This window comes from Lepidochelys kempii, chromosome 2 (assembly GCF_965140265.1).
Source record: "Lepidochelys kempii isolate rLepKem1 chromosome 2, rLepKem1.hap2, whole genome shotgun sequence".
Lineage (NCBI taxonomy): Eukaryota > Metazoa > Chordata > Testudines > Cheloniidae > Lepidochelys > Lepidochelys kempii.
In genome coordinates, this window is record NC_133257.1 from 70545949 (window position 1) to 70567689 (window position 21741).

The following is a 21741-nucleotide window of genomic DNA, read 5'->3' on the forward strand; positions in this document are numbered from 1 at the left end:
CTTGTAAATACCAGCTTCAGAAGATTTGACTCAACATGTTTTCAAAACTGTCAGCTTTTGAAGTGTAACCATTTTTTTTCATTAGGGCTATTAAGAAAGTTATATCTCCACTCCTATTCACAACAAGAAAAATGATCATCTTCACCATTCCTCAGAGAAACAGTGTTATTGATTGATGTTTGTCTAATGAGAATCTACATCAATTTATATATCCTAGTTTTAGAAACAAAAGATTATCTGGATATTTGATATTTGACTATTTTATATTTTTATATAGTAAGTTTCATCCGCATAAAAATCAAGCAGACAAGACTGTGTTTGTGCAGTGCCTAGACAGGAGTGGGCAAACTTTTTGGCCCAAGGGCCACATTGGGGTGCTAAACTGTATGGAGGGCCAGGTAGGGAAGGCTGTGACTCCCCAAACAGCCTGACTGCCTCCCCCTCTCTGCCCCTCCCACTTCCCGCCCCCTAACTGCCCCCCTCAGAACCTCCGACCCATCCACCCTCCCTGCTCCTTGTCCCCCACCACCACTGCCAGGGGGGACAGCGGGGTAGGGACCAGGAGGCTAGTCTCCCAGGCCAGAAGCTCAAGGGCTGGGCAGGACAGTCCTGTGGGCCAGATGTGGCCTGTGGGCCATAGTTTGCCCACCTCTGGGCGAGCACAGTGGGCTCCTAAGCGCTACTGCAATATGAATTAATAATAGTAGACAAGACCACGAAGTTTTGCAATTTCAAAATCTTATGTGCCTGGAAATATTTTTACAAACTATATTTCAAGTCTGTCAATTTTCCTTGTGGGGGTAGGAGAGAAGTGAAATGGGGAAAAAATGCAACCTTCCCCTGAACTGTGTAGGCATGTGAACAAGGGTGAAACTGAAAAGAGCCAAATTCATCTTTTTAGTCTCATTGTCCAAGTTTAGATAAAGAGGATTTTTTAAGGCAAAATAGTGAATAATATGTTAGCTTTTTATTTTGAAAGTAGCATTAAGCTAACGTGACTGGTAAGGGGTGGAAGTAGGGTTTTTTTTTTGTTTGTTTGTTTTTGACAGAACCCCCTTTAAAACTATTAACTCCGAAGTGAGGGTTTATAGTGAAATAATATCTGATCCTTAAGTAGCTACAAGGGGGAAAAGAAGTCTGAGCATTTTTTGAGAAGATGTAGGAACCTATCATAAATATATGTATTGCACATAAAACTAACCATTCTGTAACTATTCTGTAACTATTCTGTTACTAATAGGAACTGGGAACTTTATATTATAGAACAGTTTGCTGGGCTGAAAATGCCAGTTCCTACAGAAAGTGGCTCCGAACACACATCCATATTTCTACACACTATGGTTCCTCTTTTCTTCTTTCTTAAAGCCAGTCCAAGGGCTCCTTGCTACGTGCAGAGAAAGCAGTGGGATTTCAGGAGACTTTAATAGGCATATTTAGGTCCCATATAAAAGGAAATAAGCTTAGCGGTGTTACTAACGCTCTCCCATTTTCCTTCGCCTTGGGAGATCTGTCTTTTGAAGGTTGTTAAAGATGTAGAATTATAGCCTAATCTACATGATCTAAAGCCGGATAGTGATTTCTTTTTCAAATGTGTTCAGAAAGGTCAGGCTGATTTTCATCCAGCAGGAGAGTATTCCATGCAAAACGATTTTAACAACAATAATTTATGTGTAGGGAAGGAGATTTATACCTGGCAGCCTCTGAGCATTTACACTGAGTACTGCATTATTTCTGCTGCTTTTAGACTGAAATATGAGATCTGATTCTGACTCACAAAGTGCCTCGGACCAGAGGGGGAGGGGGGAATATCAGGTTGCTATGAAAACATAGGCTCTTTTAATGATGGTTTATTTATTTAGAATGGAGTAAGGGAGTGAAGCGGAGCTACAAGGTAAGTACTGCAGATATAAAACTAGCAGGCTTAAGAGTCATTAAGCAAGGCACTCAGATCTCCAGTAATATATGTAGATGTCAAAGTACTTAGCTATTCTTCACTAAAAATCTTGTAAAATGTTGGATTTTGCTCCTGCTCCATAATATAGGACCCCCAGAAATCTAGAGCACCCTACTGAAGGAAAAGGAATGAGTGTGATGGGTAAGGCTAGGCCAAGGAGCTAGTGTGGATTTGAAAATCCCCAGCCCTCCCGTCTGAACGCTGTGCCGCTGGCTGCAAGACAAACCGAAAAGAACTGGACCCTGCCTGTGCTTGGATTTCAGGGGTGCATTGGATCTAAAGCTTGATCAAGGCCGGTTCACAAACCGGCGCCCGAGTCTTGTCCCCCGGGATGCTCTTTTCCCCTTTGAAAATGACAGAGGAGAGCAGCCGCGGCTGGGGGCTCTAGGGGGACGCCCTGCAGTCCACCAGCTTGCGAAAGCTCTTGCGGAAATTCTCGTCCAAGAAGGCGTACAAGAAAGGGTTGAGGCAGCTGTTGGCGTAGCTGAGGCTGGTGATGAAATAGGAGATGCCGATGACCAGGGGGGTCTGCGGGAGGTCGGTGGTGAGGGCCACCACCGTGCTGAGGTGGTAGGGGGTCCAGCAGAAGAGGCACACGGCCAGGATGACCAGCACCATCAGCGTCACTTTCTTTTTGGCTTTGTCCAGGGCTTTGGCGTTGCGGTGGAGGCGCACGCGTCTCAGCTTGGCCAGCAGGGCGGCGTAGAGGACGCAGATGGTGGAGACGGGGATGGCGAAGCCCAGCAGGAGGGTGTAGAGGCGGCTGGCTTTCCACCAGAGGCTCTCCGGGCTGGGGAAGACGAAGACGCACTGGGAGCGCCCCTGCTCCCGGTGGAGCTTGGCGAACACGGCGAAGGGCGAGATGACGATGGAGACCAGGGCCCAGACGGCCAGGCTGGCCAGCTTGGCGGCGCGGTAGGTGCGGTGGGACACCTTCCCGGACCGGAGCGTGGCCACCACCACCAGGTAGCGGTCGATGCTCATGACGGTGAGGAAGTAGATGCTGGAGAAGGTGTTGTACTGGTCGATGGAGATGATCAGCTTGCACATGAGCTCGCCGAAGGGCCACTGCCGCAGCAGGTGGTCGGCGATGTTGATGGGCAGCACCAGGGTGAAGAGCTCGTCGGCCACGGCCAGGTTGAGGATGAAGAGGTTGGTGACCGTCTTCATCTTGGGGGCCCGCAGGATCACGTAGATGACGGCGGTGTTGCCCGTCAGCCCGGCGGCGCAGATGAGGGAGTAGATGAGGGGCACGGCCAGGTAGAAGTCGGGGAGCAGCTGCGGGGCGGAGGCGTTGGGCCAGGGGGCCCCTCTGCCCGCGCAGGGCGCGCAGGACGCGTTGGGCTCGGAGTGCGAGGAGAAGTTAGCCATGGGCTGCGGTGGGAAAGAAAGACCGGCCGCGGCTCCCCCAAGGGAGTGAAGTGTGGGCTGAATCGCGGTCGCCCAGCTCGGCTCAAACACCAGGTCCAGGGATATGTCACCGGAGTCAGATCTCCGGGCTGGCGGCTGCCCGTGGTGAACCTGGAAGGCGCTGCTTCTTTGGCTTGGCTTTAGACCTTTAATTCCGGCTCTGCACCGGACAGGTCTCTCGTCATCCCACCTCTTTGCCCATCACTCCTCGTCTCCTCACCGTTGCTCCTTGCAGGGACAATGGAAAACACACACTTAAGTTCAGGCTTCCTCACCAAGAGAAATGCCCATTTTCAGAAAACATGGAAATAGGCACCTCACAGCCGAAGCACCCTCCACGTGCTCCGTTTCACCTCTTGGGGTGGGTTGCGTTGTCACTGAGCGCCACACACACACGATAGTTATGAAGCACATTTACAAAGAGACAATGCAGAGCAGCAGACCTCAGGAGCATGTCATCTAAAGGGGATCCTACCGGATTCCTTTCTCTTTCTCACCCCCCCCCCCCCCCCCAAATCTAACTCACTCACACACTCCTGGAATTGCAGATCTGCTTCTGTGTTTGTTGAGCTTTGAAATTCCTTCTTTTCCCTTACCTTAGAGCAGAGGGTCTGCTTTCCTTCTGCGGGTCCTTCTGCAGATAGTGGGGGCTGAAGGCTGCCCGGGAAGCCCGCGATCCCGAAAGCGCCTAGGTGCTGAAATGCTGGACAGCTCCCCGGCAACTGACTCGATGAACAGCTCTCCACATACTTGAGTCCTGGACAGCTCCTTTTGGATCTCTAGTCACCACTTCGCTGCCTGCAAACGGGAACAGAGCGCAGGTGCGATCTCAGCAAATGGGCACCAGAGCTTCCTGCTAACCGGTCAAACTGAGCATAGGGCAAGGACACAAATGTATTCATTTCCCATGACAGGTTCGCTGACGTCCTTGTTGCAAATAAGCCCACTTCGGAGCACAAACAAACAAACATAGACCCTGTTACGCCTTTTGTATTGTAATTGATGGGAAGCATGATCAGTTGTTTGTTTTTAATCACCTGCAGCCAGAGTTCAAATATGGAAAGCCCATTCGAAAATACAGGGAAGAAATCCAACTTTCTCCTCCTCTTCTCCAGCCTGGTTCCTTTCAAAGTACACCCTTTGAAAAGTTGAATTCCAAAGGAAGTGGCTCAGCCACCGGACTCTGCCCAATGAGTCATAGTGGCTGATAGGGAACCCGTAAATATGCAGCAACGACTTTACAAGGAAGACTAGAGATGCCTCTGGCTTTGCCTTTCCTTGTCTATTTAGATCTGAAGGGGAAGAGTCTGGCTCATACTCTCTTTCTACAGTTCCTAGCACAATAGGGACCCATACTCAGTTGGGACCTAAAGTGGCTTCTGTAATGCAAATAAATAATAAGAGATTGACCCAAACTAAAATCCCAGATGAGAAGTCTGAAGTAGCTCAAATCTGATCTGAGATACATGTAGCTCCTGTCCTTTTAATGAGCCACACAAAAGCCTGGGATCCCAGTATCTTTGAACTTCGGTTTCAGGGTATTCAAAATCAGGATCCAGTCACTTTTAAGCCCTTCACTAATAAAAAACAAACAAACACAAACCACCCATTGTTTTATTCCTCTGTCTTGGATTGGTGAGATACTAGGATGTCTTCATATGCTCAGGCTGAGAACTGGTGGAGTATTTTTACTATTTCCTATTAAAAACTACACAAAGGTATAATAACCTTAAAATTCCCTATGAAATGTATAAGCCTGAATTTTCAAACAGGAGCACAGTCCATGCACATGGAGAAAATACACAAACACCACTTGTCATGGGGCCAATGGTCCTTCAGAAGAATTAGGGCCTAACTGTCCCCGGATGACCCTATAGGCTACACATGGGAGCAATAAAGTGCTCCAGCTGGAGTAATGGATTAATTAATGGATTAATTAATTAGTAATGGAGTAATTAATTAGCAATGGAACAGCCAAGCTAGAAAGAGGTTGCTTGAACAATATAAAAGAAATCTAGAAGGGAGAGAGAAAAGCAGCTCCTTTGAGTGAAGTCCTGCAGTTTCTACAGGTTGGAAGGGGATGGGTGGCACAGAGTGGACAGTGGATTTTCCAAGGGTCCCTGGGGAAGAGAAACAGTGATGGAATTCCTCTCATCAGGTTCTGGAAAGAGAGCTAGTGTAGGTCTCCAGACCAGAGATTGCTAGAGGTGGAAACTGGTTTCAGGGAAAGGAGGAAGAAGGAGAGTGGTCTGGTAGAAGAAACCTACAGGGAGCAGAGTAGGCTCCCGTGGAGAAGCCCTGAGTTAGGGCCTACATGAATAGAAGAAATCCACAGGAACCAGGTGAGGCTTCCCTGGAAGAAGTTCTGCAATGGGGCTCGTGAGTGGGGAGAAGGGAAACCACAGAAGTAAACTGCCAATATCCCTGGGGGGAGGATAGCCTGGTAATTCCTCCTTGATAAGTAGTTGGACAAGTATTGACCTGAGAGTGGTTGAAGAAGTATTATTACTATGGATTTCTTAGGCCTTCTGTTTGGACCTTTTTGTTACCCCAGAAGTAACAGGGGTAAAGTTCAGGACTGAACTTTAGGTGACTTAGCTGGAGGCCTAAGCCATGGAAAAGGGTGCTTGCTACAGGTGGCAAGTACAGCACCTCACACCACCTCTGTGCTTTAAACCCTGTATGTGCATGTAAATTAGGTAAATGCCTGCCTTTATATTTTCATAGATTTCACCCAACCAATATTTCACCCAAACAGTCAGCATTTCCAAACAAGGCCCACCACCATTCTCAGCACCCCCAGTCAATATCAAAGCTAGCTGAGGTTTCATGCTACAACTTCGATTTCACAGTCCATTATGCCCACAAAGTATTACAGGGAAGCTAAAGCTCAAAAAAGACAACATGGGGTGATCTCTGGCTGACATATCACTGCTATATTAGATCATGAAACAAAGAAACTTTGAATTATCATGACCAATATTTACTTTTAACTAGAGTGTATATAGAGAAGAGCCATTCCTCAGAAGATAACGTAACTATCACTATCAAGTCATTTTACACTGGTGAACCTGTCTGGCATCAACTCTGTCTTAGTGATAAAAAGCAAGAACCCTAACCATAGTAGCATCTACTCCATGTTTTTATCTCACCTTCATGTTGTAGTAGTAATGCCAAATACGAATACATCATCCTATGTGGTAAGTCTGAGTGTCAAATATCCAATTACTCTTACAGCATAGGGAGTGGAGACAGAAAGTATTATGACTTGGAGATAATCTTTGGCTATCTGAAATAATATCTTCAAAGATTTGACTGAAATCTATATAATGGTCAATGGTAGAAATCAGATAATATCTTGCAGCTTTCCAGATCAGCACTGAGAATGTTGCCTGCTGTATTATTCCAGTCCTGCTGTCTTGGTTGTTTTGTTAGATGAAGATGCTAGTTACTGATGTAACACACATTTAGCATTTTGCCAAAGGGATATATTTCACATCCCTGATCCATCCAAATGTGTGCAGAGAGAGCTGTATTGAACAAAAGCTGTTTGACCTGAATTATCCCATGCTCTGCTAAGTAATGCAGCTAGAATGTTAGGATATCATAAATATGAAACTTCATGAAAAGCAAACAAACAAGCAAAAACCAACTTAACATTAAGATAAAACTACCACTGCCTCATTGTGCCTATGCTTTTTAATGTGTCCTATATTAATACAATATATAATATACAATATATTATACAGAGTACATAGATTTGGCTTGTTTTATGGTTCTTATTGAGAGTGAAGAATCAAGTGACGTTTGAGGAAAATCAGTACATTTACACATACCATGACACTACTGGTGGAAAACTACTCTGTGTGTTTGTTGCAACACAGAGTTACATTTTCTTCACAAGTCAGCAGACAGAAATGCCACCAAATTGACCTGAGCCAGAACCTAGGTTTCTTGACTCTCAGTTCTAAACTCCTACCCATTAATCAACTATGCCTATTCCATCTGTATCTTTGCCATCTACAGACAGGGAAAATGCTTTTTACCTAGTGTGGGAATAAAATTTCCTGGTATCAATTCCTGTGCTCATTCCTCCATATCCTATGACTTCTGGGGCAGTGCATTCTCCTCCCATTTTCTCCTCTTTCTGATCTAATCAAGAGGGTCTGTTTGCAGGATCAGAACGTTCAGTTAGGTTTTTGCAGATTTTCTGTGCAGACTATATAACATAAAAGGTTTTCTTTCTTCTTTTGTTTTGGGATTATTTCTTTCCTCATACAGACCTCAGAAATAGCCAGACTGACTGCTCACCCCTCCCACAAAATTTCATCACTCTTCTGAGACCAAGCATGAAAAATGTCACCAAAAAAGAACCAATGTTCACAAACAATGAGCACATCATAAAGAACAGTTATAGTGTAACTCATACAGTCACTGATCATGTCATGAAATCCAGGTGGGAAGACACTATTGACTTCCCTGGAGTTCTTTGTGGGTACAAGAGTTTGTGCAGAGTCAGGGTCTTAGTGTGCAATAATAACACACAGTGTAATAGAGTGGCTAGGTTGTGGTCTACAAATGCCTATGAATTTATCACTGAAAATATTACACACTTTATACTAGAGCACAGGAATTAATTATTGAATTGGAGATCATGTTAGACAATAGACATTCACATGTAATTACCAAAAATGAAGAAAAATGGAAATCTGTACCACTGTAAATTGTTTCTAGTTATATTATGCCACTAAAGCGAGAGACTAAATTATAATACTATTTTTTTAAAATGTACTGTTTCAGGGGACATAGTATAAATCTTCTTAATTGCACAATACAAAATACTGGTTAAAATGATTCTTCATAAGGACAGTACATGGAACAGTAATTGCCTTTGAGACAGCCCAGAACCTCTGGTGAATAATGCATGGCTGAGCAAGTCATCCAACAAGCTGCTGAAAGGTGGTGTTCAGGGCAAGATCATGCTGCATAATGTGATCATTATGAATATGGTGATACTTAAAAAGATGCTGCTGTTTTCATGGACCTGCCCTCTGACTGATGGAATCGATATGGTGATTTATGCATTTTTAGCATTTTCCATGCTTCCAAAAGCCCGGTTATCCCAGTCTGTGGAAATACCAGCAGAGAGTGTCTGCCTGGGAAGATTTTTGGAAACTGTATAGGTAGAATGAAGTAGAGAAAGCTTAGGGTATCTTTAAATCTCTTATGTACTTCTTAAAAGAGGTGTTTGACTTTAATTGAACCTGTGTGTTTGTTTAATATAATTATTGCTATATTGTAACTCCTGTGTTAGCCACCAACTGAGTATTACCTTGATCCTGCAGACACTTATACACATGCTTAACTCTATGTATCTGAGTAGAGAACTACTTAAAGTTAAGATTGTACATAAGCATTTTCAGGGTCAGAGGCTAAATTATTCAAAGAACATAATGGGATAAATGGTATAATTTTAGCACATTAAGTTAACATGGTAATTCATAGAAATTGAGAGCTTTCTACTAATTCTAACAAGCTCAACAGAAAAACACCATTGGTGAAATCCTGTCCCCATTGACATGAATGGCAAAATTCCCAGGAGTGGGCCCATGATTTCACCCCATATGCATTTAGCTTGTTGACTTGGCAAGACTTGAAACAGCTAAGAGATAAAAAAAGATACATTTGAAAGACCACAGCTCAGTGGGGTTATCCTCTCACTTCTCTACTTACTGTCTTGTTGTTTGATGTGCTTAACATGTACTTTTTTAAAAAAGAAAAATCCAGCTTTTAGATATTTATGAGAGTGATGTGTCACATTTTATTAAGGAGAAGCTGTTTTAGTCATAATGAAGGAATCTGGGGCCAGAAAGTTTCCTTCTGTAGTAGGAACAATCCATGGAATAGTACTGTGGTTAAATAAATATGTTTTGCAGAGCTATCCATTGGCTTTTAAATTGTGTGGGGGTGTATATTAATGTTTGGGAATAGAGCATTATAATATCTGTGAGAGTCCCTCTTCTTCTCAATAAGATTTGTTTTGAAAATCCTCTAAATAATTCCAATACATAGCATTACTACACAATACAGTGCATTGAAACCTTTGACCCAAATTGTGATAGTCTGACTCATACTGAATAGCAACTTACTCCACAATTAGTCACACTGATTTCAATGAGAGTACTTGTGGAGTAAGGTATTATGCGTATTGAGTAAGGCCATTATAATATTTCTCTTTAAAAGTAATATTATACTATAGTGTGTCTTTGGATATTAGTTTTCTAATAACAAAAATCTGCAAAGAAAAACAATAGCAATAACAAGAGAGGCAGACCATTTCCCTGTAGTCTCTCCTCATCTAAGGGAATTAATCCTTAGTTTATTAAAGGACTTACCCTTTCAATACCTTGTCATAGTTACTAACTGAAGAGAAAAAGCGTTACTATGCACAGATTGGTGATCCAAGTATCATGGTTTGAATTTCCCTTTTAAAAAAACAACTGCAAAAATACAAGTACAATGTAAAGAAAAATGGTTCTTCATGGAGAAATTAGCCCTTGCCTGTTTTGTACCTATTTAAGACTAAGTTAAACTATATTACCATAAACCATAGTACCAAACTATAGTACCATAAATATGCATGGGACTTATCTAGAAGAACATAAGGGAAACTTTAAAATAAATCAGAGATATTTAGAATTATTTACTCTTTAATTCTTTCCCATAGGCCACTTGGTACAACCTGTTGTCAATCAGAATGCTTCATTGATCTCAGTGAGAAGCTCTGCTTGAAAACTGATGGGACGACCTACCCCCATACCTAGGAGCAGGATGCTGATTTAAGCAGTGGCAGGGGTCCCTCTGGATCAAGCCTGTCATCTCTTTTCTTTACTTTGTCATGTGACAAAGGTAAGTTTTAAAAGGGTGCTCACAGAGCATCTTGTCTGGCTCCCAAAATAATGTGACTTCTTGTTCCTCAAATGGGCACCATTGGAAGAATGCCACTGATTCGCTTCTTGTTTCATTGCAAACCCACCCTATTAAGAAAAGTGAAAAAAGTGTCTTTTAGACTTTTAATGAGTGATTCACTAAAAGCTGTACATAATATTTTTAATAAAGGCATTAAAACCACAAGGTAAGTGACAGAGAATTTACATAAAATTGGGTCGCATTTTGAATAAAAAGGGGCCAAGCTGTTCTACCATATATAAATACTTACAGTCACTGTGCCAGAGAGAGAGAGAGAGAGAATGACTCTGCTGTCTGATGAGTAGGGAGGGCTCCTGCCTCATACTGAGAAAGAGGGGCGATCAGCGGGTTATCTCAAGTGCCTATACACAAATGCATGAAGCCTGGGAAACAAGCAGGGAGAACTGGAAGTCCTGGCAAAGTCAAAGAATTATGATGTGATTGGAATAACAGAGACTTGGTGGGATAACTCACATGACTGGAGTACTGTCATGGATGGATATAAGCTGTTCAGGAAGGACAGGCAGGGCAGAAAAGGTGGGGGAGTTGCACTGTATGTAAGAGAGCAGTATGACTGCTCAGAGCTCAAGTATGAAACTGCAGAAAAACCTGAGAGTCTCTGGATTAAGTTTAGAAGTATGAGCAACAAGGGTGATGTCGGGGTGGGAGTCTGCTATAGACCACTGGACCAGAGGGATGAGGTGGACAAGGCTTTCTTCCGGCAACTCGCAGAAGTTACTAGATCGCACGCCCTGGTTCTCATGGGAGACTTCAATCACCCTGATATCTGCTGGGAGAGCAATACAGCGGTGCACAGACAATCCAGGAAGTTTTTGGAAAATGTAGGGGACAATTTCCTGGTGCAAGTACTAGAGGAACCAACTAGGGGCAGAGCTCTTCTTGACCTGCTGCTCGCAAACCGGGAAGAATTAGTAGAGGAAGCAAAAGTGCATGGGAACCTGGGAGGCAGTGACCATGAGATGGTCAAGTTCAGGATCCTGACACAAGGAAGAAAGGAAAGCAGCAGAATACGGACCCTGGACTTCAGAAAAGCAGACTGTGACTCCCTCAGGGAGCTGATGGGCAAGATCCCCTGGGAGAATAACATGAGGGGGAAAGGAGTCCAGGAGAGCTGGCTGTATTTTAAAGAATCCTTATTGAGGTTACAGGGACAAACCATCCTGATGTGTAGAAAGAATAGTAAATATGGCAGACGACCAGCTTGGCTTAACAGTGAAATCCTTGCTGATCTTAAATACAAAAAAGAAGCTTACAAGAGGTGGAAGATTGGACAAATGACCAGGGATGAGTATAAAAATATTGCTCGGGCATGCAGGAGTGAAATCAGGAAGGCCAAATCACACCTGGAGTTGCAGCTAGCAAGAAATGTTAAGAGTAACAAGGAGGGTTTCTTCAGGTATGTTAGCAACAAGAAGAAAGTCAAGGAAAGTGTGGGCCCCTTACTGAATGAGGGAGGCAACCTAGTGACAGAGGATGTGGAAAAAGCTAATGTACTCAGTGCTTTTTTTGCCTCTGTCTTCACGAACAAGGTCAGCTCCCAGGCTACTGCACTGGGCATTAGAGCATGGGAGGAGGTGACCAGCCCTCTGTGGAGAAAGAAGTGGTTCGGGACTATTTAGAAAAGCTGGACGTGCACAAATCCATGGGGCCGGATGTGTTGCATCCGAGAGTGCTAAAGGAGTTGGCGGATGTGATTGCAGAGCCATTGGCCATTATCTTTGAAAACTCATGGTGATCGGGGGAAGTCCCAGACGACTGGAAAAAGGCTAATGTAGTGCCCATCTTTAAAAAAGGGAAGAAGGAGGATCCTGGGAACTACAGGCCAGTCAGCCTCACCTCCGTCCCTGGAAAAATCATGGAGCAGGTCCTCAAGGAATCAATTTCGAAGCACTTAGAGGAGAGGAAAGTGATCAGGAACAGTCAGCATGGATTCACCAAGGGCAAGTCATGCCTGAATAATCTAATTGCCTTCTATAACAAGATAACTGGCTCTGTGGATGAAGGGAAAGCAGTGGATATGTTGTTCCTTGACTTTAGCAAAGCTGTTGAAACGGTCTCCCACAGTATTCTTGCTAGCAAGTTAAAGAAGTATGGGCTGGATGAATGGACTATAAGGTGGATAGAAAGCTGGCTAGATTGTTGGGCTCAACGGGTAGTGATCAATGGCTCCATGTCTAGTTGGCAGCCGGTATCTAGCGGAGTGCCCCAAGGGTCGGTCTTGGGGCTGGTTTTGTTCAATATCTTCATAAATGATCTGGAGGATGGTGTGGATTGCACCCTCAGCAAGTTTGCAGATGACACTAAACTGGGAGGAGAGGTAAATACGCTGGAGGGTAGGGATAGGATACAGAGGGACCTAGGAGTGGAGGATTGGGCCAAAAGAAATCTGATGAGGTTCAACAAGGACAAGTGCAGAGTCCTGCACTTAGGATGGAAGAATCCCATGCACCGCTACAGACTAGGGACCGAATGGCTAGGCAACAGTTCTGCAGAAAAGGACCTAGGGGTTACAGTGGACGAGAAGGTGGATATGAGTCAACAATGTGCCCTTGTTGCCAAGAAGGCCAATGGCATTTTGGGATGTATAAGTAGGGGCATTGCCAGCAGATCGAGGGATGTGATCGTTCCCCTCTATTCGACACTGGTGAGGCCTCATCTGGAGTACTGTGTCCAGTTTTGGGCCCCACACTACAAGAAGGATGTGGAAAAATTGGAAAGAGTCCAGCAGAGGGCAACAAAAATTATTAGGAGATTGGAACACACGAGTTATGAGGAGAGGCTGAGGGAACTGGGGATGTTTAGTCTACAGAAGAGGAGAATGAGGGGGGATTTGATAGCTGCTTTCAACTACCTGAAAGGGGGTTCCAAAGAGGATGGATCTAGACTGTTCTCAGTGGTAGCAGATGACAGAACAAGGAGTAATGGTCTCAAGTTGCAGTGGGGGAGATTTAGGTTGGATATTAGGAAAAACTTTTTCACTGGGAGGGTGGTGAAACACTGGAGTGCGTTACCTAGGGAGGTGGTGGAATCTCCTTCCTTAGAAGTTTTTAAGGTCAGGCTTGACAAAGCCCTGGCTGGGATGATTTAATTGGGGATCAGTCCTGCTTTGAGCAGGGGGTTGGACTAGATGACCTCCTGAGGTCCCTTCCAACCCTGATATTCTATGATTCTATGACACCCACCTGGGAGGTGGGAGACCAGGGTCCAGTCCCCATGCTCCAATCACTCTTTAATTATTTATGCAAGCTAGAACAGCTCCCTTGCTCCTCCAGTTGCCAGAATTTGAATGGGACCTGATCCAGCAGGAGGCCTCTGAGCATGTCTACTAGATCAGGCTCCACATATGAGTGAGGCAGAGGCAATTCTATTTTCTCTTGGTTTCTGAATCACTCTGGGGCTTAGGTGGGAGTTGGCACCCAGATGCCTAGACTGAGGCACCTCTGTCCATGCTCAGAGGCAGAAACGTATGTGCCTAGGGAACTCTGAAAATTTTTTACTCTGAAAATTAAGGCACAGAATGAGGTTGGACATCTACAGAGTTTGGTAGGACTTTTATGAATTGCAGCGAAGCCAAAACTGGGGCTTAGGCACTTAAACCCAGAGTTAGGTGCATAAGTATCTTTGTGAATCTAGGTCACATACCTCTAACGACAATCCTGGTAGCGCTCGGTGAAAGCACTGCTCTTCTACTCTGCTTGCTCCGTAACTGGCAACATGAGAGTCAGAGAGGGGCTTGTAGTTGAGGAGCTGGAATACTTGGACCAGCTCTAAGGGTAGAGTTAAGCTGAGTGTCTGGTGCTAGTTGTGGGGATGAGAATCAGCCTTTCCGTTGGCCCCATTACCTACAACCGCAGTGGCTCCTTCAAAGCTTACGCTGACTGCCGGATAGACATTTAGAGCTTGGATCCAAATAAGTACATGCCTAAGTGCTTTGCTAAATTACAGTCTTTATTAGGAATTTTTAAAAAGCGAATGCATTGTGCTGGCTGGATGAGTATTTCTTGGCATATGCACAGACAGCCCCCAAAGGGCATGGATACTTCTGCCTTGGAAAGGCCCCCGACTCAAGAAATTACAATTCTTTGTGGAAGTTCTGGCAGAGTATCTGTTTTTCATGATTGCAAGACGAAAACTGAATGTAATAGTAACACTAGCAGCAGAAGGGGAACTGTCTGTATCTTCTCTTCTGGAATTAAAAGGCTGAGGATTTTGTGGGTTTTTGTTTGTTTGTTTTTAGTTTAATAAAACTTGTAGTGCTTAAACTTGAACTACTGTCAGGCCACAAGGTCACATAACAGGACATATTATTTGTATTAAAGCAGTGCCTAGAGGCCCCTCTGATGATCAGGGTCATGGCATGTGTGGCATTGTACAAAGAGAAATTAAGAGACAGGCTGTGCCCTGAAGACATTAAGTTATAAGAAAACAAGACAAAGAAAAGGTGGTCAGGGGAACAGAGCTCGAGTCAGTTGCCTGAGGCAGAAAAACTCATATTACAGGGGTCCCAGTTTAGTGCTTGATCTTGTGGAACAACTTGCCTCTTATATGATGGAACTCTGGAATCACTTGAAAAGTCTGGCAAACCTGCAGGCAAAACTGTTTGTTTTTGTAGTTTTTCACGTGAAAATGAAACCTCCATTTTGGATTCTCTCCAGGCTGAAATGAGCATTTAAAAGCAAAAATGAAGCTTTAACACAACTACTTGGACTTGCTTATAGCTACACATATTCAAGTCTACACATATTCAAATTTGGAAGCTTTTGAAGATTTGAAACCTTTTCTTTTGTTTTTATATGCCTACCTGGACATGCCAATATAATAACCATGCATTTAAAGTTTCCAAATGGTGCAGTGGATATTTATCCGTAATGGAACATTTGAAAGCTGAGCACTTGTTGCAGGAATTTGATGGCTCCTTTGAAACAAATCTTTTAGGACCTGGAGTCACAAGAAGCAATTATAGCAGCTCTGAAGACACATTAAAGTCTGTTGGCCAAATTCAGCTATGGTGCAATGAGGCACAACTTAATTAAAATCAGTGGAGCTGTGAAACTGTTGCATCCAGCTGTAATGCTTGCACACTAATTCCCTATGCCTCAAACTCACGATGAGACAGTTATTTATAATAACTACTGTATATACACAATAAGTCTTAAACCTCAGGAGCTCTGGACTATTTTTCTTCAAAATAGAAGAAATGGATTCGCTCAAACTGCCAGTGTTTGATCCCAAAGGAGGAATGTGAGATTTGTCAAGGTTCCTTGTAAAAACTGAGGGCCTTCTTCTCCTCTCAGACAAGCATAAATCAAGAATAATTCCACAGAAGTCAGTGGAGTTAGGGTAGTCTAAAAGAGAGGAGAGGTATGCAACTCGAATTATTACCAAAATAATTCTCTTTATTTATCATTATGATGACAAGCAGGTAAGTCGCAGAGCTTCTCCGTTCATTTTGTCTGTGTTTCAGGGTACCAGAATGTAACCCTTTATCCTGAAGTCCAAACTCAGTTGTCATATGTGGAAAGAATAACCAGAATTGCTCAAGCTGACATTTGCTTAATTATAAAAGACTCCTGACAAAAGCCACATATCGACTAACTTCATTCTCTCGCATTGTGGGGCAAATCCCACCTTCCTCTCTGGGAGTGTGGGAAATGCCCTGACAATGGAAGTAGCACAGTTCTGCATGCAAGGAGGAGAGCTGGACTTGGAATGGGGACACTGCTGAATGATATGCAGCATTTCTCCTCAGGGACACTTTGCTGCTCAGTGGAGTAGATGAGGGCAGGTTCAGAGAATCTACTGCTTTTGTCATTCCCCTCTTTGTATATATTCCCAAATCCTCTCTTCTAGCACAGAAACTGAATGTTAGGTTATGCACTAGGTAGCTGTATAGGGAGATGGACTAGAGAGGAAGAAGCCCTCCTCCACACTGGAGGATAAAGAGGCTACGATAGCTATTACCCCTGCCTTAAGCTTTCCTCCACAGAGAGGAGGATGTGCATAGCCCTAAAGAGCCTTAAGTGAGACTGACACAGTGTATAGTTCTCATGCGGCCCTCTGTAGAGGGAAGAGTTTCACCAACCATCAGGGACTACAGGTCTCAAACCCTGGGCCATAGGGCTTTTAGGAGCCACTAGGTTCCAACCTGCCAACCGGTGTGCCCAGCTAATAGTTGTGCGGACAAGAAGCTGAACTCCAGCAGAGGACTTCAGTCCTGGGCTCTGATTGGCAGAACTTTGCGGGTCCTGATTGGTTCCCTGCTGGTATTTCAACAGAGCATAGGAACAGAAAATTGTCCATGCAACTGGATTTTCCTTGCTTAGGGCTGCTCCTCTTATGCCATCTGCCTGACTTTGATCTCCTGGTATTCTGACCCTGCCTGTCTCCTGCCCTGTGTCTGCCCTCTGGCATATCTCAGCCTCTGATCTCTTGGTATGTGATTCAGCCTGACTCCTGCTCTGACCATTGGGTCAGACTACCCATGTTCTGTTTGTGACACCCATCAAGGAACTTGTTAGCTCATTTGTCTGCTTAGCCTTTCCATTACAGAGACCTTCTAAAAATGTATTTCTACTACAAACTGCAAAATGTATGTAACAGAACCCATTCACCCCAACATTCCCATCTAATTCCTTTCTTGATCTTATGGTTAAAGTCCAGACTTTGGGGGCTAAATGAATGAACAGTTAAACTAAACTTCTGTGTTATTACATAGGTATTGCTTAAAAATGGACATCATTTTTTTGTACCTTGTTTAAGAAAGTAATCAGACATATGCCCAGGCTGGGACCTTGCATGCCAGCTGCATTATTATGGAAGTTTTGTTACCAATGGAAAGACAGATAGATCCCAAACCATGGAAAGGTACAGTGCATCTCTATAATTCTGGCTTATTTACACTGCTATTCATTTGAAGCCATTTAAGACAGTAAAAGGGAAATAATAAAACAACTGTAAAATGCTTGGTTATGGATGTTTCAGAATAGGTGTCTCCACTCATTTCCTTAAACATATGATAAAGATTTAGACATTTTAGGTATACGTAAAAGGAAAATTCAGTTTGGTGCAACTCGAGTAGGGTTATAAATAGATTTGCATATCATGGACTAGATTCTGATCTCAATTACAACAGTACAAATACTGCAGGACTATAGTAACAACAGGGGAGTTATTTGGGGTTTATACTCTGAGACCAGCGTGTGGTCCAATAGCTTTGGAAAACTTTATTTCTTTGGGGAGGCAGTTTATTTTTAAACAACTTCACCGAGGAACAAATAAAAGAAGAAAGTTACAGGAAGAAGGAAATGGGAACTGGCTTATCAGAGCACAGATGTAGTGGGCCAGATCCTCAGCAGGTGTGGATTGACATAGCTTTATTGAAATCAGTCGTGCTAGTTTACATCAGATGAAGAGCTGGTCTAGTTTCTTTATTGCCATAAAAACATGAGCTGAGTCATATTTTCCATTTGTCCTCTAGTTCTGTAAAATGTAGCCATATTTCTGTAATGTTGATGTTAATAATGATCTTGTATTTATTGTATAGTGCCTTTTACTCAAGTGTAAGTATGCGGGCAGTCACATCTAGAAATAATCTAAGCCTATGTCAGAGCCAGAGAGTGTTGTGATTTAGACAAGTGATGAATACATTGCCTCTTTTGCTTCTGTGTCTCTTTCCACTTCAGTAGCACTGGTTTGGCCCTCTCTCTGGTCTTGCTTGCTTCCGTGTTTTGCATCTCCTCTCCAGACCCCACTTCTGCTGCTTTCATTTCTGCATCTTATAGCTCCACTCACTCCACTGCTGTTGGTTTCAGTTTTGTATCTGCCACTTCTGCTACTAACAGCTAACACGGCCTGACATAACAGCCACGGTAGTGCAATATCTCAAATAAACAAAGCTGCTTGACTCTGACAGGTACTAGTGGTTGACTGCTATTTCTGCTTTTGTCAGATACTATTGTCCCAGTGGTTTGCTCAGTATGTATCAATCTGTAAAGGATTTTCAGAATGTCTTACTTTTCATGCTTTTATAGTCAGTGCGTCAAAGTCGGCTCTCACTTGCAGCAGTGTAAGTCTGGAGTTTATAGCACTGCAATACAGTGTAAACGAAAGCAGAATCTGAATCAGCATTTTTAAATATAGCTAGCTAGTTACTGATGGTAATAATATGAATTATAATATGTAATTATGGGAATGCCTGGGAACCCAAGTCCTGGACCAGACCCACATTGTGATAGGTGCTGCACAAAAACAGAACAAGTCCCTGCCCCAAAAAGTTTGTATTAAAGTTCCCAAGTTTTAGTCCTTATCCCTATGACAGGGTGGGCTGCTCCTGGGCTGTCTCTCACTTGTGCCTAGTTTAACTCCCTGACTGTTTCGGAGTAACAGCCGTCTGCTGGGAGATATAAGGGCAGCCTATGTGTAATATGAGGGAGAGGCAGTAGAAGTGGTTATATGCTGAGGATAGGCTTTCTGAAGCCAGGGAAAGGACTCTGTGGACTCCAGCTAGAAGGGCATTAACTTTCTGGGAAAGCACCTGAGTAGTAAGTGGTGGTTTGCTGTGGTGCAGAAGGTGGAAGCAGGTAGAAGACCACTACAGAAGGAATCAGGATGATGCCTTAAGAGGCAAACTAACCAATGTAGGAAGTATCCCCGGGGACAAGGAAAACGAGTGTGGAGGCTGAGATGGATGGTGACTTAATTTATTAGGGCCATGGGCTGGAGCTGGGATAGAGGATGGAAATGGGGTCCCCTTTACTCTATAGTGCTGCATAGGGAGGTGGTATGGAAATTCCTGCAGTTAGAATTGTTGAGGCTGGTTGGAATTATTTTTAAACTGAATCTTATTTGGACTCTGTTCCTTGAAAAAGGGAAAGATTCAGGCTTGGCCAGAGGGCTAAACCTCTTCAAAACTCATATCCAATCAGAGGGAAATTGCCATTCACAGAGGGGAAGCTAAGGCAGCGGCCATGTGCCTGCTGGGGAAAGGCATGCTGCTATCACAATCCCACAGAGTAAATGTCTGTCTGCATTTACAGCACATTGTCCTATAATCCTCATATTTTTCTGGCCTTGCTTGCAATACTGAACAATGTGCACATAGTTTAACTAATACTGGAGAATATCCATTTGGCTTAAATATTTCAGCTATTAAGGGCTAAGCATTACTATATGTGCATATGCTTAACCATTGCCACAGTAAATCTGGAAAACATATGCTGGTTTCAATGAGCAGTTACAGGATGAAGCAAGTAACGATAAATTGGAGCTTTTTGAAACATCTTAATGCTGGGATTAATAGACTAGGGAAGTGCTGGAAGCATCTTTTCTTGAGATAGGTAAAACGAGTCTAGATGAACCATCCAAAATAGATCTTGCACTGGCAATAACGTCGTCTTTCCCAGAGGTTTGTCATGAACCTTTAAACCACTCTAACGGAGTCTGGATTCAAGGTTCGCCACAAATTGAGAAACTGGAGGAGGCGCCCACCAAGATCCAGTACCAAGAAGGAATAGGGATTAGAACTAAGGATCTGACTGTATTAGTACTGTGGAGTGACCTTTATTGTTGTTTTACATCTGCCAATGGATCTGTATCTATCAGGTGAACAACACATTAAGGGCCAGATTCTGCCCCTTCGCTCAGATTGAGTAGCACGTTACTCCTTGAGATTTTCCTTTGGAGAACATAGGACTCACAAAGTGAGGTGATATTCAGCATGAGTAAAGGTGGCAGAATCTGGCCCAACATGTATTTTCTATTCTTATTGTGAAAATTGTAATTTTTGCGAGTGCCTAGATCATGGGATAGCTGCTTATTAATGGCTTAATAAATAAGATGAGATGCTCTCTGAGAACTCATATCCCAGCTATCCTTTTCTTACAATAAGGAAAGGAAATGTCTGGATTAGATCAAGCCCCTTCTCAGTATATTTCTTCCAAAAGGCTTAGCAGTTGTAGTCATCATCTCAGAAAAGTGTTCCTCTTGGTATGCACTCAGTTCTGAAAAATAAATAAAATTCAGTAATATGTTTCAAGTTTTTATTAACTATGTGGTGTGCCCCTTTTATATTATCTTTTCCCTAATATTCTAGCAAGTGAATTATATTAATACAAATATGTGTGGAAAGTGAATGTTAGGCTTAAATATTCACCAGAAACAAATTTAGAATGATATATGCTTGAAATGTTTTGTAACTAACCGACAGAGTGGTAATTTGAGCCATCCACTCAGGAAACAGAAGCAATATTACACATCTTATGCAACTAGCTAGCACGGCGGACATTCCAAATTTTGAATATTTGCAGTGACTTCTTAGCGAATGACCTGTAAACCAAGAACAAGTTGAAAACATTCATGAATTTTGAATAACAAATGGAGAAAATCACAATCCAATATATCAGAATGATACATTTTGCTTCTAATTGTTAACAATGAACTCTTCCAACTGTATATGCTACCACTGTAAAACCTTTACCCAAACAATAAAACTCAGAAGCTACCAAACTATATGCTGAACTTCACTATTCAGTCATGCAGCCCATCACCTTTTCCTGCATTTGCTTGTGTTGGATCTAGATTGTAAGAGAATTGCATGGGTATTTTGTCTCTATCCCCATCCCCCCCACCCCAGCCTGCACCGGCATGTTGTCTAGAATGTAAGAGATTTTGTCTTTATATCTGTCTATAGTTCCCAGCATACTGTTGCCACTGTACAAATACTGAATAACTTACAGTGGCCGCTGTTGCTCTGTAGTCTACAGATTCAGCCCCTAGTTCAACAATGCATGTGCTTAACTTTAAGCATGTGCTTCTGTGTTTTGCTGAACTGGATCCTCAATTAGGAATTAATATTCAAAAACCAACTGCCATAAATGTGTACAGTGGTGATGTGCCTCCTTCCTAGAGTGAGGATGTATGCAATTAAATACACTGTACTGGAATTCAGAAAACAGCAATCAGTACAGAATCAATAAAAGAGGTGTTAATGACATATGGCGCAGAAAGTCATTCAAGCCCTCCCACACAGAACAGGGTTCAGTCATTCACAGTGCTCTATTGCAAACAAATCCTAAAGGGTTTAGACGTGGAAATGTTTAAAACAAAACTTTTTTTGGTGGGGGAGGAAAGAAACTGAAGGCAGGGAGCAAGATGAAATGCAGTAATACTGAAACGGGCATTGCTGCTGATGGACAGTAAATGAGACCTTAGTTTGGAATGTGATATGGGAGCAAAACCAGCCCATGTACAGTATGCTCCCAATTATCCAAATAGCATGGGGGACATGGATTTTGTTTGGGTAGTTGAGAGGGCAGGAGCTATTCAGCAGCGGGGTGGGCTCCCCTCAGTTATGGGCTTGTCAGTCATCCTCCTTCTTCTCCTCTCAGTCC

At 43.2% G+C, this 21741-nt stretch overlaps 1 protein-coding gene across 1 annotated transcript; it reads right to left on the reverse strand.

The window, feature by feature from the left end:
- Nucleotides 1-503: 503 nt before the first annotated feature.
- NPBWR1 (neuropeptides B and W receptor 1) lies at nucleotides 504-4214 on the reverse strand. The gene is made up of 2 exons (XM_073331178.1): nucleotides 3961-4214; nucleotides 504-3592 (listed from the first exon to the last, which is right to left on the reverse strand). Exon 2 carries the CDS (start codon nucleotides 3323-3325, stop codon nucleotides 2339-2341), a length of 987 nt encoding a protein of 328 aa, XP_073187279.1. The 5' UTR covers nucleotides 3326-3592; nucleotides 3961-4214; the 3' UTR covers nucleotides 504-2338.
- Nucleotides 4215-21741: the final 17527 nt, after the last annotated feature.

Coding starts and splice junctions, on each gene's coding strand:
- NPBWR1 (XM_073331178.1), bottom strand. CDS start 3,325: ATGGCTAACTTCTCCTCGCACTCCGAGCCCAACGCGTCCTGCGCGCCC.